Source organism: Brassica napus, unplaced genomic scaffold (genome assembly GCF_020379485.1).
Source record: "Brassica napus cultivar Da-Ae unplaced genomic scaffold, Da-Ae ScsIHWf_270;HRSCAF=446, whole genome shotgun sequence".
Taxonomy (NCBI): Eukaryota; Viridiplantae; Streptophyta; class Magnoliopsida; order Brassicales; family Brassicaceae; genus Brassica; species Brassica napus.
The window spans coordinates 243,155-257,396 of NW_026015992.1; the positions used below are offsets into that span (position 1 = coordinate 243,155).

The following is a 14,242-nucleotide window of genomic DNA, read 5'->3' on the forward strand; positions in this document are numbered from 1 at the left end:
GACTTCTTAATCACTGTGCTTCTTCAACCCTTCTTTGACGACCGGCGACTATGTCCAGCTTAACGAGGACACACAGTAACGCTAATTAAGTGTTCCCAAAATACTCAATAAACCATCAAGACATAAAAGCCAACATTCGACCTCTACATAGATCTCATCTTTTCAAATCATCATAACTTTTGTCTTAGGATAAGAAAAAAAAAAAGAGAGACAACCATCAACTAGAGAAAACACTATTAAGAGAGTGAAGAAACAATCACTGGCTTGGTGAACGGTCTTCGTACTCCTGGCTGCGGTTTCCAGCTGGTATAGGTGTGTTGCTCCTCTTTCTCTTAGGGCTGCGGCTTCTGGCTGGTATAGGTGTGTTGCTCCGCTTTCTCTTAGGGCTGCTTCTGGTTGGTATAGGTGTGTTGCTCCTCCTCTTTCTCCTTGGGCTGCGGCCTCTGGCTGGTACTGGCGTGTTGCTCCTGTTTCTCCTCGGGCTTGGACTACGGCTTACGTTTCTTCTCGGACTAGGGCTAATGCTTCTTCCTGGACTTGGGCTACGGCTTATGCTTCTAGCTGGAGTTACACTGCGACCCCTGGAGCCATTGAAGGCGGGTGAGCGCGAGTATGACCTCCCCCTAGCATATCGTTCTTCCCTGGGAGAGATAGACCTGCGACAAATAGAGAGATGGTGAGCATTAAAAAGGTTAATCGAGTGGAGAATGTTAGTTTGTGTAATGGAGACCAGACAAAAACCTTGAGTGATGTCTTCTAGAGGGAGGAGAAAAATAATCACCACTCCGTGACCGAGATCTACCACGTCGAGGTGGAGGAGAGCGAGAGTAGTAACGAGGGGGACTACGCCTCCTGTCTCGAGACCTGATGCTCCTACCAACACAAAAGGTCAGGTTATTGGCATCGCTCTACATTAAGGACTCTTATTGATAAACAGAAACATTAAAAAAGAGAAAGATCAATGTACCTTCCTCCACCACGCTCCCTTGCTCTCATTTCAGTCGGTTTCTTCCTGTTCTCTTCTGCAAACACAACAGTCAGCTCACGCCCAAGTAGATGGTAACCATCCATTTGATATTTTGCCTCCGCAGCATCAGCAGGATCCACAAACTGTACGAAACCAAACCCTCGCGGATCTCTGCATATTGAACAAAACAGGATCTTAGACTAGGAACCAAACATACAAAATGACAGACATAGATGCACCACTTTACAAGACAAGCCTGTTAAGGAACAGTTGGCAATAGGATCACCCTGCAACAGACGACATCACAGGATAAACATGAAATAAGCAAGCACTTGCCTGCTTATTGAAGATCTTGATTCATCTTCAAATCGAAGAAAAACTCAACTTCACTTCAACTCTTTCACTACCATACACAACATCTTCATAAAAACTCTAATTGATGTCTTCAATTCTTTAGATTCACTGCTAAACCTCAACAACTTCAATTAACACACACATGAAACATATCAAGCAACAATGCATCCTTCTCCTTAAGCGACTAAAAATGTACAAGTCTGAACAAGTGCTAAATTCAAAAAACCTAACCCATACACGCTTTTATCGACACTGAATAACTGAAAACTAGGGGGGGTTTAAGGCTCAAATGAAGATCTCATCTCAAAGAAAACTAGGCAATAAAATGGAGGCTAATTTTGGTTTATGGAATAAGCGCATATTAGAAGATTCTGGTAAGTATCCATGAGGAGATACATAGAAATGGAAAAGGAAAGAGGACTAAACGTAGTAAACAAAGATTCAAGGATGGAAAAGAGATACTATCTAATCAGAACACAAGTAAAAAAAAAAAATCAAGTGGAACAATAGATAACTATTAAACATGCTCACCCAGTATAGTAATCCCTAGGCATATAGATGTCCTTAAGAGGCCCAAACTGCTCGAATGACCTCCTGAGATCTTCTTGCCTGAAAGAAAGGGAAGATAAGTCAAAGAGAAAGTAAATAAAAGCAAAAAAAAAAAGAATAAAGATTGGAGTCATAGTCAACTACACAGAGAAGTATGGTTTTCATGAACGATGAACCGCATAAACGTAAGAGTATCATGTTGCCAGAATTCTATCAGCAAACATAGTTATCAAGATAGCTTTGATGACATACATAAACTTTCTTAACGTCTTCACAGTAGATAAAAGAGAACATCATGACTAGATATGCTTAAGAGGTATCCAAACAATTAAACAGTCCTAAGCAGAAGAGGAAGAAGGGAGTTGTAGAGAGAGAAATAAAGTATGTATATACCTGCAGTCATGGCGTAGATTGCGAACCAAGAGACTGGTCGGGAGGTCCAAACTACGAGCTCCACCATAACGGCCTCCTCCTCTAGGGCTTGGGCTTCTTCGACCGCTCCTCCCATAACCCCCCCTTGGTGGTGACGGAGTGTAGCTCCTTCCCCTCATTGCCGCAAGCTTCAACTTCTCTGTCAGCCAATAGAAACAAAGGTAAGAGAAAATAAACGCAAGAGCTGTAACACTAGAATATCAACATTGAACGGTATTTCGAATCACCATATCCAACAACTACGTACGAAGCCGCGTACAGATAAAAGGAATCGTGGCCGGATTATTCGACAGATACGAGGGTAAAGGTATATACAGTAGGTAGACACAGTAGGTAGACGAGAAAATTATCAGGGTAAAGACTTACCGGAGAACGAAGGATGGTGGTGATCAACGGCGATAAGCGTTGCTTCAAGAGTTGGACAAGAGCTATGGATTTAATAATTGAAATAAAAGCAGTGCAGTTAGGGTTTTATAAGGAGGCTGTTTTTACATTTTAACCCCTAATATACTTATAATTACTGGTTTTGGCTTCAAAGTATCTATTTTACAGAATGTCCCCTTCACAGATTTAATTTTGGTTTCCTCTTTCAGGTCAAATGTTAATTAACTTCCTTTTGTAAGTTTCTGAAAGTCTAATTTTGATCAGTTTAGGTTTTATAATGTTATATCATCAATAGCATATTTGTGTTATTTGGGTCAGAAATAAAATACTGAGGGTGTGACTGGTAACCATCAAGGAACATTATGAATGATTAGGAAAAGAATGAATAGGAATAAAATTTTGGGAACGATGAGGAACCAGGGTTCCTTATCAAAATTAACAAGGAATAAATTTGCATTATAATTCTCTACAAAAAAAAGGAATGAGAAGGAATGAAGAAGAAAAAATATTCCTCACGAATGATAACATTTTTAAGGAACATTAAGGAATGCAGTATTCCTCTTCGTTCCCTTGGTTACCATTCAAACCCTGAAAGAGTATTCTGATTCTTCAAGACGGTTTCTTGATTCAATAATAGAGATTCTCTCGGCTCTCGTCTTTTTTTTTCCGAGTTACGACATCGTTAAAGACAAGCCAGTTATTACCTATTAGAATGGAGGAACAGTTCATACTTAGGCTTCCACCCTCTGTTTCTGAGCGTATCGATCGTCTTTTGAGCGACGAGGCTTCTACTTCCGACGAAATCCCTTTAGATTTGTGCTTTTCAGGTTTGGTTTCCTCGCCAATTCAAAGGGTTTTGTCTCCTTTTTACCACATTGAATTGCCTGGGTTTGATCCTCCAAAGTTTCCTCCTTTTTTCCCATACTTGAAAACTATCTACGTGGATTGAGATTTGATAGTCGTTACTGGATAAGTTGTTGAATATTTCATAGATAAGATCATCCTTCTTGAATCTGTTTTAAAAGTTAAAAGGGTGTTGTCTCCTAGAGGAACAACTTGGCTTGTGTAAATTTCTTTGTTATTGTCAGAGAAGCGGCCTGAAACACATTCTTCTTTAATCTATGATTTAAGGCTTGAAGTTCGTCTCTCGCATTGTCTATTGATTGGTGTTAAAAGGGTTTGTGTTGTCCTTGCAGAGGATGGGAGAAGCGGGACTTTTGTAATTGGAAACGAAGAGTTCCGGGCTTCTCTCCTGGATCTTCCTGCTGTTGTTGAGTCCTTTAAAACTTATGATGATTCTGCACCAGTCAAAACTGCTGATATTGGTCAGGTATAATCAAATTTTACTTTTGACTTATGATCATTTTCAAAACTGCTGCTATATGTATTTGTGTTAACTGTCATATAATGAATGCTTCGGTTTGGCACAGATGATAATGGTTAGAGAGCCGGGTGATCCCACGCCTAATACATTTGAATACAGACATGGTTTAACTCCTCCAATGAAGGATGCTCGCAAGAGAAGGTTCCGTCGAGAGCCTGACCTTAATGTAAACTTGCATTTGTTCCTAGTATATTATCAAGATGTTCATTGTTTACGCCATTACTTGTTACATTATAAGAAGAAAAGCTCTGTTACTTTCTGAGTGAGAACAAAAACATAAAAGAAAGAAAGGGTGTAGTGTAAGATTCTAGTTTGAAAGTTATGATTGAATCTTGATGCATGTAGCTGTTTTGGAATCCGTGGATAGTTTCTTCTTTTGACGTTACCTTTATTGTCAAAAATGTTGCAGCCGGAGCTTGTACAGCGCGTTGAGAGAGACTTGCTGAACATCTTGAGTGGCAGAACAATTGGAAACGTAAGTTTGTTTAAGTCTGATTATTGGTTAAATTGATATTTAGTTGTCAGTCAGGTCCATTTTATACCTCAACTTTCATTTGGTGTGTGTGTAGGCAAATGAGCAACAAGAGGAAACAGCTGCGAACGAGAATACTAGTGATAATAATGCAAACAAGAAAGTGTCTTCACCTGCTGGAAAGCCTGAAGCTGCTCCTGAGACAGGAACTAATACTAATAATAATAATAATAATAATAATGCAACCGAAGCTGACTCGGAGAGAAGTGAATCAGAAGATTCTGATGATTCTATGTGAGAGCTTATTTATGTAACCAGCAGCTAAAGCTAATATGATACTATAGGATATGGTCGAAAAGCCAGGAAAGTTGCATAAGGGTTACGTTTTAAAGGAGTTGACCCAAAAAAAAAGGGGTAAGAGCATCTTTATCGCAGTCTTTTAGTTGGGTTTTTAGTGTAATTATGATTTAAAAGAAAATAAAAAATAGCTATTAATTGAACAAACGTTTCTTAATTAAGCGTTAAAAGAGACGTCTCTTAAGAGACACGTGTCCCCATGAGAGAGTTTTGTGTTTAGCTCTCTCTCTCGACGGATCTCTTCTCCTCTCTCTCTCCAATCCACCGTCCTCGACGTCGTCCAATCCCTCGATCTATCTCCCCGACTCATCTCCTCCAAAACCCAAAAACCAGCACTTCTTATTTTGTTCTGATCTCTTCAACCTATTCACTCCTCCGCTTCTGAAACCTCCATCACCGTCCTCATCAGCCACCACCACATGTCCCTCACCAGCAGCGTGTCATACCCGAAACCCTAGATTTCCCTTCTCAGGTACTTAATCGCCCTTGGATCCTTGCTCTATTTGCAGAAAACAAGTAATTTTAATTTGATTTTATCTATTTTTCTTCCTATTGGTTTGTGTGAAAACGTTGCTTCTTGTGGTTTAGCTTCGGGTTTATACTAGTTTTGTTAGTCTAGTCATGGAGGTTCTCATGGTGCGGAAGAAAAGTGAGGAACTTTGGACACTGCTGGTTGTAGTTAGATTATACAATAACGTCGAATTACTTTGATAAGTTTCAGTGTCTTCAGGTAGTAAAGTCATTGCCTTTATGCAGTTTCATTATAGTTAACAAATAAAGGCATTGCCTTTAGATGTAATTGTTTTTGATTCGCTTAGAAAAGTATTGATTTTTATGCTTCGTACAAGCTTTCTCTGTTATGCTTTCTCTGTTTGGATTAAAATTGATAAATTGTTAGGTTTTGGTTTGAAAATTTGAGTTTGGATAATCCTTCCGTTCTAATACTATAAGGTCCAAGAGGTTAGATTATTTAGTCGTTTGATGATGCAGACACGCCTTGTTGCATATGAATGTCTGTTCTTTTGGTGTGTAGCGAGATGGTTGTCGAGCGAGAGCGGGAAATGCTTCGCGGCGATGTGGGGAAGTGGAGATTACGGAAGGTTAGGGCTCGGGAGCTTGGAATCTCAGTGGACACCTTCCGTATGCTCTGCATTGAGTGATCATTGCTGTCCATGACTTTAAAGATGTGTGCTTTCACTCCTACTTCTCATTGATCTACTGGTTAGTTCAATATCATTGATCAATTTGAAGTTTTTTGATTGTTCATTGTGGTAAAGTTTGTTGTAATGAAAGTGTTTTATAATTTTTTTAAAGAACCCATAATGAAGAGACTTGCAATAAACCACTTAAATGTTCAAAATATTTTCTAAGTCTCTTAATTCACTTTTACACTTTAAAAACTATTAAAAAATAATTAAGAAACCCTTTGGGTTTTGGGATAATGATGCTCTAACGTTTTAAAGGAATGAACCCAGCTATGATAAGTGTATGTCAAGAATTTGGCCCCTATGGTTAGTTGGTTACCACTAATCATTTATTTGGTTCATTGTCACCAAGAGAAGAGTGTTCCGGTCTGATATGAGTTTGTTGATTCTAGCTTCTGAGCCATTAGCATCATATATAATAAGAAAGCACACTTACAGATTATAAACCTGTTGTGAAAGACCACATACATTTTGATTAACTAAAAGAAACTTCTAATTGTCAAAGGTACATAAACATGAAACCAAGGCATAGTTTGATTCTTAATACAATTCTATGTATTGCTATCATTGATTTTTAACCCAGTGTTTTTGTTGTTTACTTTTTTTTTTTCTGAAGAATGCATGTTATAAGGACAAAGGAAAGTGTATGGCTTACCAAATTAGTTTGTTTTCTTGAGGGTTTAGTGGGATGTCATTTGTCAAGGAATTGATTGGGCAAGCCACGACTTATGAAAGTATAATTAGGAGGAGGTTTGTTTTCTCAAATATAAGATGGACACTTTTATTTATCATAACTACTAACAAGTAACAACCATTATGTTTATGAAATATAGTCAACTTTACTTTTATGCATTCGTATAAAAGTTTAATTAAAGTGGGGTTGAAAAATCATCTCTTTAACTGTTTCCAGTTGCCATCATTGGTCCATTGACATGCATGCTTGTGTCTTGAAACTCATCATTTTATTTCTTTCTGTCTGGATAAATTTCAAATCTTTTCTGACATTGTTTTTTTGTTAGGTTAACCATACTAACATTTATATTACTTGTATTGGACTGTATGACTTTTGTTCTATATATATGATCAATGATATCTCGTCCTTATGTTTGTGTCTCTGTTTGCATGCACAGAATAATATCTAGTATATATAAAAATATACTGATCTTTAAACTATAAAAAGTTTTGTCTATTGAATAAAAGTAAAATTAATATCTAATTTCAGCTACAAAATAAATTGTTAGCAAATTACTATCGTTCACCTAAATGTTCAATACATAAACTTCGGTTTCTACCGTATGCTTGGCTCTTTTCTCTCATGTGCCTTCTTGAAAAAGGGCCACGTTCAATACATAAGCTTCGGTTCTGCTGTATGTTCTACCGCGTGTTTGGCTCTTTTCTCTCAATACATTACGATAAATATCCTTTATACACCTCAATTATTAATGTGGATACATATATGTCGTTTTGTATTTTATTCTACAATCTAATAGTATTTGAAAATTGTGGTATAAGTATTTTCTAAAAATACAGTGTTCCCATCCCATAAGACAAAATCGTCCCCTTCTTTTAAATCTTTGTTGATGAAGTGGTTGAACAGTTGACGTATAATTTAATGTATTTGAATTAGTTTTTAATACAAAAATCGGTTGATGCTATATAGTTCCAAACAGGCCAACATAGCAGTCGTAAGGAATCACTTTAGCGTAATTTGTTCTCCAAACAATTATACTACTAGATTTTGACCCGCGCAACCGCGCGGGTATTTGTTTTCAGTTTTCTATACATAAATTATTGTTTTTAAACATTAGTGGTATATATTTTTAACGTTAATTATATACTTAATGTTTATATAACTATTTCAAATAGAATAATTTAATAATTTACATGTTATAATTAGTCAATTGTTTAAAATCCTATGTATTTTCACATCTTATTATATATTTATCTTATTATATTTGCATTTAGCTATTAAGAAAATTAATATATTCATGAGAAAATGTATTTGAAAATTATTTTGTATTTAATTTATGCTAAATTCTGATATGTGTTTCAAAATTGTACTTCTATTTACTAATATTTTTTTTATGCTTATGTATTTTAGATAATATTTTATTGTATATACAAAAGTCTAAGATATGTTCATTTTTAGACATGTATTATATGGTTTGCTAATTTTAAGCCGTTCTATCATCATATTATATTTTTAAAATAAATAATTTATATTTATGAAAATAAAATTTATAAATTTATCAATTGAATATAATTTTTTCATATTTATTTAAGTATAATAATTATATTTTAACATGATCATGACTATAAAGTAGATAAAATATGATATAATTTATTTATTTTTTATTTTATAAACGATAACTTAAAATACATTAAATTATTGCTAAAATATTTTTACACAGATTTATTAGAATTTTTAAAATATAATATATAAATATATATTATATTTAAAATGAAAATATATATATATATATTTTTTTTTAAAAAAATAAATGAAAATATATTATGATTAAAGTAGTTACAAAGATTTTATATTATTAACTTTAAAGAAATACATGTTAATTTTTATACATGTATTATATAGTTTGATAATGTTAACCCATTTTACCAACATATTAGATTTTATTTTTGAACATAAATATTTTATAATTACGAAAATAAAATAAATAAATATATAAATTTAATACAATTTTATTATATTTAGCTCAAGATAATAATTTTAATTTAATATGATTGATTATGATTATATAATAACTAAAATATTATAGATTTTTTTTATTTTTCATTTTATATAACTGAATATATTAATGTATAATAATATTTTAAACTAATTTCGAAATTAGTGAAAATATTTAAATATAATTTCAAAAATGAAGATCTTGTAAAAATCTTTTTAAACAGATTTGTTAGAATTTTAAAATAAATATATTTATATTTAAAATGAAAAGATATCAAAAGATACTATGATTAAAATATTTGAATAATTATATTTATTATTAGTCTGAATTAAAATATAGTATGAATTTCTATGAATAGGTCTATTTTTTAAAAAAATCACACATGAATCAAGGTTGTGACTTCTGTTTTAATATATAAGATTTAAATACCTGACAGATTCTGCCATTATACTCTTTAAATACAACGGTTTTGATTGCTTGTCCATTTTTAAATCTTTTAACTCAATAATTAATATGCATCCCATCCAAGAAAAAATAAAATAATTATGTGATATAGCTAGAAAGATCAAAGTACACATTTCAGTTACTAAATTCCAAAAATTGTATTATATTTTCAACATTGGCATGAAATTGTTATTTCTTTCCACCGACTAGCATCCACAAACTTTGAGTTAAACTGTTAAATAAATGATAATATATAATAGAATAATGTAAATTAAAATATCTTTTGTTACTGAATTTAGAAACATATTGATAGATACAACTTTTTTACGTTTTGAAATCCATAGTGGAAAATGTGTGTTACAACATACAAATCAAATACTGTAGTAGATTTATGATTTACCCTATTATTAAATCTTAGACATGGTTGACTAAAAAAACAACAAAGCTTACACCTTTTTGACTAATCACTATCTGAGCTCCATTAATTTCCAAGGGTCTATAATGAGAAAATTTAATCATGCATTCAATAACACAAACTCTAGATTCTGAAGTTACCATAATGAAAAAGAAAAACTCGTACATTAATGGAGTATTAATAAATAAATACCAACGCTTTACTTGTGACAGGCGGAGAGACCCACCCACCCACCACTCCCATTTACCGTGTAGAAAGAGCGAAGTGGAAGGTCGCTCACGTTTTGCTCCTCCTTCTTCAGAGATTTTGACTGTTAGGTTTCTCGAGGATCTGTGTCGTATGAGCCTCGGGTTTTGAAGAAGATGGATCTATCTTCCCACCGACAATCCCCAAATGGTTCCAGGGGGTTTCGCCTTCAAGCTCCATTGGTAAGCTCTCTTACTCCTAGATTTCGCCAACTATCCTTCATTCACGGACTTTCTATTTCAGGACTATGCTTTTAATTCACTTCAATTTCTTTCCTTTTTCAGAAACCCTAGCTTTATTTGGAATGTTTTCACTCTTTTTGATATCTGAAATTTGGAATCTTTTCAGGTGGATTCCGTATCTTGCTACTGCAGAGTAGATTCAGGTCTCAAGACCGTTGTAGAAGCTAGAAAGTTCGTTCCTGGTTCAAAGCTTTGTATCCAACCCGACATCAACCCCAATGCTCATCGTCGCAGCAAGAACTCTAAGCGAGAGAGGACAAGAATCCAACCTCCGCTTCTCCCTGGCCTCCCTGACGACCTAGCCGTCGCTTGTCTCATCCGTGTCCCGCGTGCAGAGCATAGGAAACTCAGGCTTGTGTGTAAGAGATGGTACAGGCTTGCTTCTGGTAACTTTTTCTACTCTCAGAGGAAGCTACTTGGGATGTCTGAAGAATGGGTTTATGTTTTCAAACGAGACCGTGATGGGAAGATCTCTTGGAACACGTTTGATCCTGTCTCCCAGCATCCTCAGCCGCTTCCACCTGTTCCTAGAGAGTATTCTGAAGCTGTTGGGTTTGGTTGCGCTGTTCTAAGCGGTTGTCATCTTTACTTGTTTGGAGGTAAAGATCCGTTAAGAGGATCAATGAGGAGGGTTATTTTCTATAATGCTAGGACGAATAAGTGGCACAGAGCACCGGATATGCTTAGGAAGCGACACTTCTTTGGTTCTTGTGTCATTAACAACTGCTTGTATGTAGCGGGTGGGGAGTGCGAAGGGATACAGAGGACACTACGCTCAGCTGAGGTTTATGATCCGAACAAGAACAGGTGGAGTTTTGTTGCTGATATGAGCACAGCGATGGTGCCTCTTATCGGTGTGGTTTATGACAAGAAGTGGTTTCTCAAGGGTCTTGGCTCTCACCAACAGGTCATGAGTGAAGCTTATGACCCTGAGACTAACTCATGGAGGCCGGTCAGTGACGGGATGGTTACCGGTTGGCGAAACCCGTGTACTTCTCTAAACGGTCGTCTCTACGGATTGGACTGTAGGGACGGGTGTAAGCTCAGGGTGTTTGATGAAACCACGGATTCATGGAACAAGTTCATGGACAGTAGAGTACACTTGGGAAACTCGAGGGCGCTTGAAGCTGCGGCTCTTGTTCCGCTGAACAATAAGCTTTGTATAATAAGGAACAACATGAGCATGAGTCTGGTTGATGTAACGAATCCTGATAAGAACAACCCTCGAGTATGGGAAAACATTGCGGTGAAAGGACAGTCCAAGAGCATACTAAGTAATATATGGTCGAGTATCGCAGGGAGAGCTGTGAAAAGCCATATTGTGCATTGCCAAGTGCTTCAAGCCTAATGTTGAGAAGAAACTCAAACCACATTGAGTTTCCAAGAAGAGAAACAGCTCTTGTTTGCTGTCTCAGTAACTGTTTGAGATAGAGAGAATCTTCGCTACAATCTCACCAACCGAATGAATCTACACAGAGGCGAAGAACTCAAATGCCTGGTCTTAACAGTCGTACAAGAGTCAAAGAGAGAATAAGAGCAGACATGGCCATGTCTTCTGGTGTTGTTAATCTTTGTTAGTATTTATAGGAAGGTGGCCTTCTAAATGGTTTTAGCAATTGTTATTTGACATTTTGTTCTCTGTGGTCTGTAAATCTCTCAAGTATTTTGTCTATAATTCGAATCAAATCTAAATATGAATAGTTCAAGCCATATTGTGATTCAAGCCTGACAAAAAAAAACAACTCAGCAATGGAGCCAGAACAGAGTGTTGAGAGGAAACCAAATACGAGAAGCAACTCTTGTTTACTGGCTCAAGAACTGTTACAGAAAGAGAGAGAATCATCGTCAAAAGAATCTATAGAGACAAGAGCTCAATGTCCGGTCTTAACAGTCATTTAAAGTCGGTCTTTGAAATGGCCATCTCTTTCTGGTGCTGTTGATTTTTGTTAGTATAAAAAAGATGGTCTTTCAAATGGTTTTACCAATCATTCATTATTGACATTTTGTTTTCTTTAATTTGTAAATCTCAAATCTTACATATATATATAGTTCGAATCAAATTCGAAAGATAACTGAATTACATAATCAACATTAAAAAGGAGGATTTTGTTTACAGCTTCAAGTTGATTGATTTAAGATTCAAGACTAAGTTTTTTGGAGCAAGAGGGAACATTATTGAACATAGACGCCGGCAAAGACTTGGATACGAATCCGACGGAGAAGACAATATCTCCAGAGCTTGGATCCGATTTCATGGCGGTGATCGATGCCCAGATGAACAATTCTTTAGCTTTGATTCCTTCGACCTCTTTCACAGATCCGAAGCTGAGCTTCCCGGCGATCTTCTTGTCGTAGAACACGGTTTGACCGGGGAAGTCGACGTAGCAGGGAGTGTTTAAGTCGACGGTGAAGTCTCCGCCGTCGGAGAGAGTGTACGATTTGACGTTATCCGGAAGAAGACCTTTGGGGAATCCGTAGCGAGGGAGGAGATCGTGGACGTCACCGGAGGACAGAGATGGGCGGTGGAGATCTGGAGATGATAAAGCGGTGGAGAGAGATAGGAGAGAGAGGAAGAGGCAGGAGAATGTGATCGAAGAAGCCATTGTTGGTGTGAATGATGTTGACTGCACTGCCAAGAAGGGGTCCCTCCCTCATATAATAGAAATATTCAGGGTAGTTTAGGAATAATCTAAGTTTGTTAACACGACACGCGTACAATATTAAGATTTTTCTTTTTAAACACAGCTCTCTTTAATTTTTCTTTTGTTTTCGGTTACACTGCCAGGACATTCACATTTTTCTCTTTAATTTTTATTCAATCCGCATAAGATTTATCGCGGTGTATTTCAAATATATTGGCCCTACTGTATTTATCATTACTGGGTAAAAATTAAAATTTATTCTACTAAAATAAAACTAGATTTTGCGGATATTTAATAAATGTATAGTTTTGATATTAGTGTAATTTTTAAATATATATATATATATATTTCATTTTAATGTTATATATTGTGTAACTCTATAATACTATTGTTAGATTTGTTATTCGGTATTATTAATATATAGTAATTTTTAATAAATTTGATTTTGTTATTAATTTTAGTTACTTATATTTTTAAGTTAGGTAACAATAAATAACAAAAACTCTCCTTCAAAACACCTTTTTTTTTAATTTATACATTTTACATCTAATATATTTTTAAAATTTATTTATTTATTTTTTTTTTTTTTTGACAGAATTTATTTATTTATATTATCGAACAGATATATATAAGATAATTTATATTTAAATATTGTGTTAAAAAAATATTCTTTAACATTATATCATTTTAGTATCTTACGGGATGTATAAGTAAATACACTGTCTTGTATAAATAAAATAGCTTATTATTTTAGTAAATCTTATACATAGTAGTATCTATTATATTATTTTAGTAAATCTTATGGGCAATTCTCTCAAATAACATTTTTAAAAATTTTGTCAAAATAATCCTCAAGAAAAAAAAAGATCAAATAGCCCCTTTTTATTTTGATTTTTTTTTAAAATTTGAAATCCTATTCCCAAAACTCCACTCCTTAACTCTAAACTTTAAGTCTAGATTAGTTAACCCTAGGGTAAAAATGTAGTTTTACCCTTTAATAAAACGTAATTTGGTCATTTTCTTCATTGAAAGCTATTTTTGTGAAAATAAACTAAAATAGGCTATCCTAGAGAATTTCTCAAATTTTATTGATATATTATATTTTTGGATATTATGATATTACGTTTTTTTTTGTCATTAAATGAATATTTCAAAATGTTCAATTACTTTAATTTTTAACATAGTTTGTTTTTTCGTGTACATTCCAAAATTTTATATTTTGTTGGAAAATTACAAAAAATATTTTTGAGTCTAGAAGATTACATGAATTTTGAACTTTTTCTTTGTTACTACATTAATACATTATTTTATAAAAACAATATTTGAACTTTTGGTAAGAGTTTTTATATATATCTTAACATATTTTGTTATAATTCAAATAAAAATTATTTATTAAAATATATTTTTAAATAGTTATATATTAATATATTTATTATATAAATATTTTTAAACAACATATTGT

The 14,242-nt window shown here is 34.5% G+C and overlaps 4 protein-coding genes across 5 annotated transcripts; 2 read left to right on the plus strand and 2 right to left on the minus strand.

Moving 5' to 3' along the window:
• Positions 1-90: 90 nt before the first annotated feature.
• Positions 91-2,724, minus strand: LOC125601966 (serine/arginine-rich SC35-like splicing factor SCL33). Of its 2 annotated transcripts, none has more exons than XM_048773904.1 (6): positions 2,669-2,724; positions 2,264-2,441; positions 1,853-1,930; positions 968-1,138; positions 742-864; positions 91-656 (listed from the first exon to the last, which is right to left on the minus strand). In XM_048773904.1, the coding sequence occupies exons 2-6, from the start codon at positions 2,419-2,421 to the stop codon at positions 257-259; spliced, it is 930 nt and encodes a 309-aa protein (XP_048629861.1). In that variant the 5' UTR covers positions 2,422-2,441; positions 2,669-2,724; the 3' UTR covers positions 91-256. The 2 variants fall into 2 exon arrangements, with proteins under 2 accessions (XP_048629861.1, XP_048629860.1); XM_048773903.1 differs by having other exon boundaries at positions 742-873.
• A 493-nt stretch (positions 2,725-3,217) lies between these two features.
• LOC125601968 (transcription initiation factor TFIID subunit 7-like) lies at positions 3,218-6,261 on the plus strand. Its single transcript, XM_048773906.1, has 6 exons — positions 3,218-3,513; positions 3,883-4,016; positions 4,117-4,236; positions 4,480-4,545; positions 4,640-5,371; positions 5,933-6,261. Exons 1-5 carry the CDS (start codon positions 3,399-3,401, stop codon positions 4,838-4,840), a joined length of 636 nt encoding a protein of 211 aa, XP_048629863.1. The 5' UTR covers positions 3,218-3,398; the 3' UTR covers positions 4,841-5,371; positions 5,933-6,261.
• A 3,601-nt stretch (positions 6,262-9,862) lies between these two features.
• Positions 9,863-11,848, plus strand: LOC125601967 (F-box/kelch-repeat protein At1g55270-like). Its single transcript, XM_048773905.1, has 2 exons — positions 9,863-10,078; positions 10,245-11,848. The coding sequence occupies exons 1-2, from the start codon at positions 10,013-10,015 to the stop codon at positions 11,484-11,486; spliced, it is 1,308 nt and encodes a 435-aa protein (XP_048629862.1). The 5' UTR covers positions 9,863-10,012; the 3' UTR covers positions 11,487-11,848.
• Positions 11,849-12,130: 282 nt separating this feature from the next.
• LOC125601969 lies at positions 12,131-12,784 on the minus strand. The gene has a single exon (XM_048773908.1). It carries the CDS (start codon positions 12,739-12,741, stop codon positions 12,271-12,273), a length of 471 nt encoding a protein of 156 aa, XP_048629865.1. The 5' UTR covers positions 12,742-12,784; the 3' UTR covers positions 12,131-12,270.
• Positions 12,785-14,242: the final 1,458 nt, after the last annotated feature.

Coding starts and splice junctions, on each gene's coding strand:
- LOC125601966 (XM_048773903.1), bottom strand. CDS start 2,421: ATGAGGGGAAGGAGCTACACTCCGTCACCACCAAGGGGGGGTTATGGG. Junction 1,931..2,263: donor AATCTACGCCATGACTGCAG/GTATATACATAC, acceptor CCTTTCTTTCAG/GCAAGAAGATCTCAGGAGGT. Junction 1,139..1,852: donor CCTAGGGATTACTATACTGG/GTGAGCATGTTT, acceptor TTCAATATGCAG/AGATCCGCGAGGGTTTGGTT.
- LOC125601968 (XM_048773906.1), top strand. CDS start 3,399: ATGGAGGAACAGTTCATACTTAGGCTTCCACCCTCTGTTTCTGAGCGT. Junction 3,514..3,882: donor TTTAGATTTGTGCTTTTCAG/GTTTGGTTTCCT, acceptor TTGTCCTTGCAG/AGGATGGGAGAAGCGGGACT. Junction 4,017..4,116: donor AAACTGCTGATATTGGTCAG/GTATAATCAAAT, acceptor GGTTTGGCACAG/ATGATAATGGTTAGAGAGCC.
- LOC125601967 (XM_048773905.1), top strand. CDS start 10,013: ATGGATCTATCTTCCCACCGACAATCCCCAAATGGTTCCAGGGGGTTT. Junction 10,079..10,244: donor TTCGCCTTCAAGCTCCATTG/GTAAGCTCTCTT, acceptor GAATCTTTTCAG/GTGGATTCCGTATCTTGCTA.
- LOC125601969 (XM_048773908.1), bottom strand. CDS start 12,741: ATGGCTTCTTCGATCACATTCTCCTGCCTCTTCCTCTCTCTCCTATCT.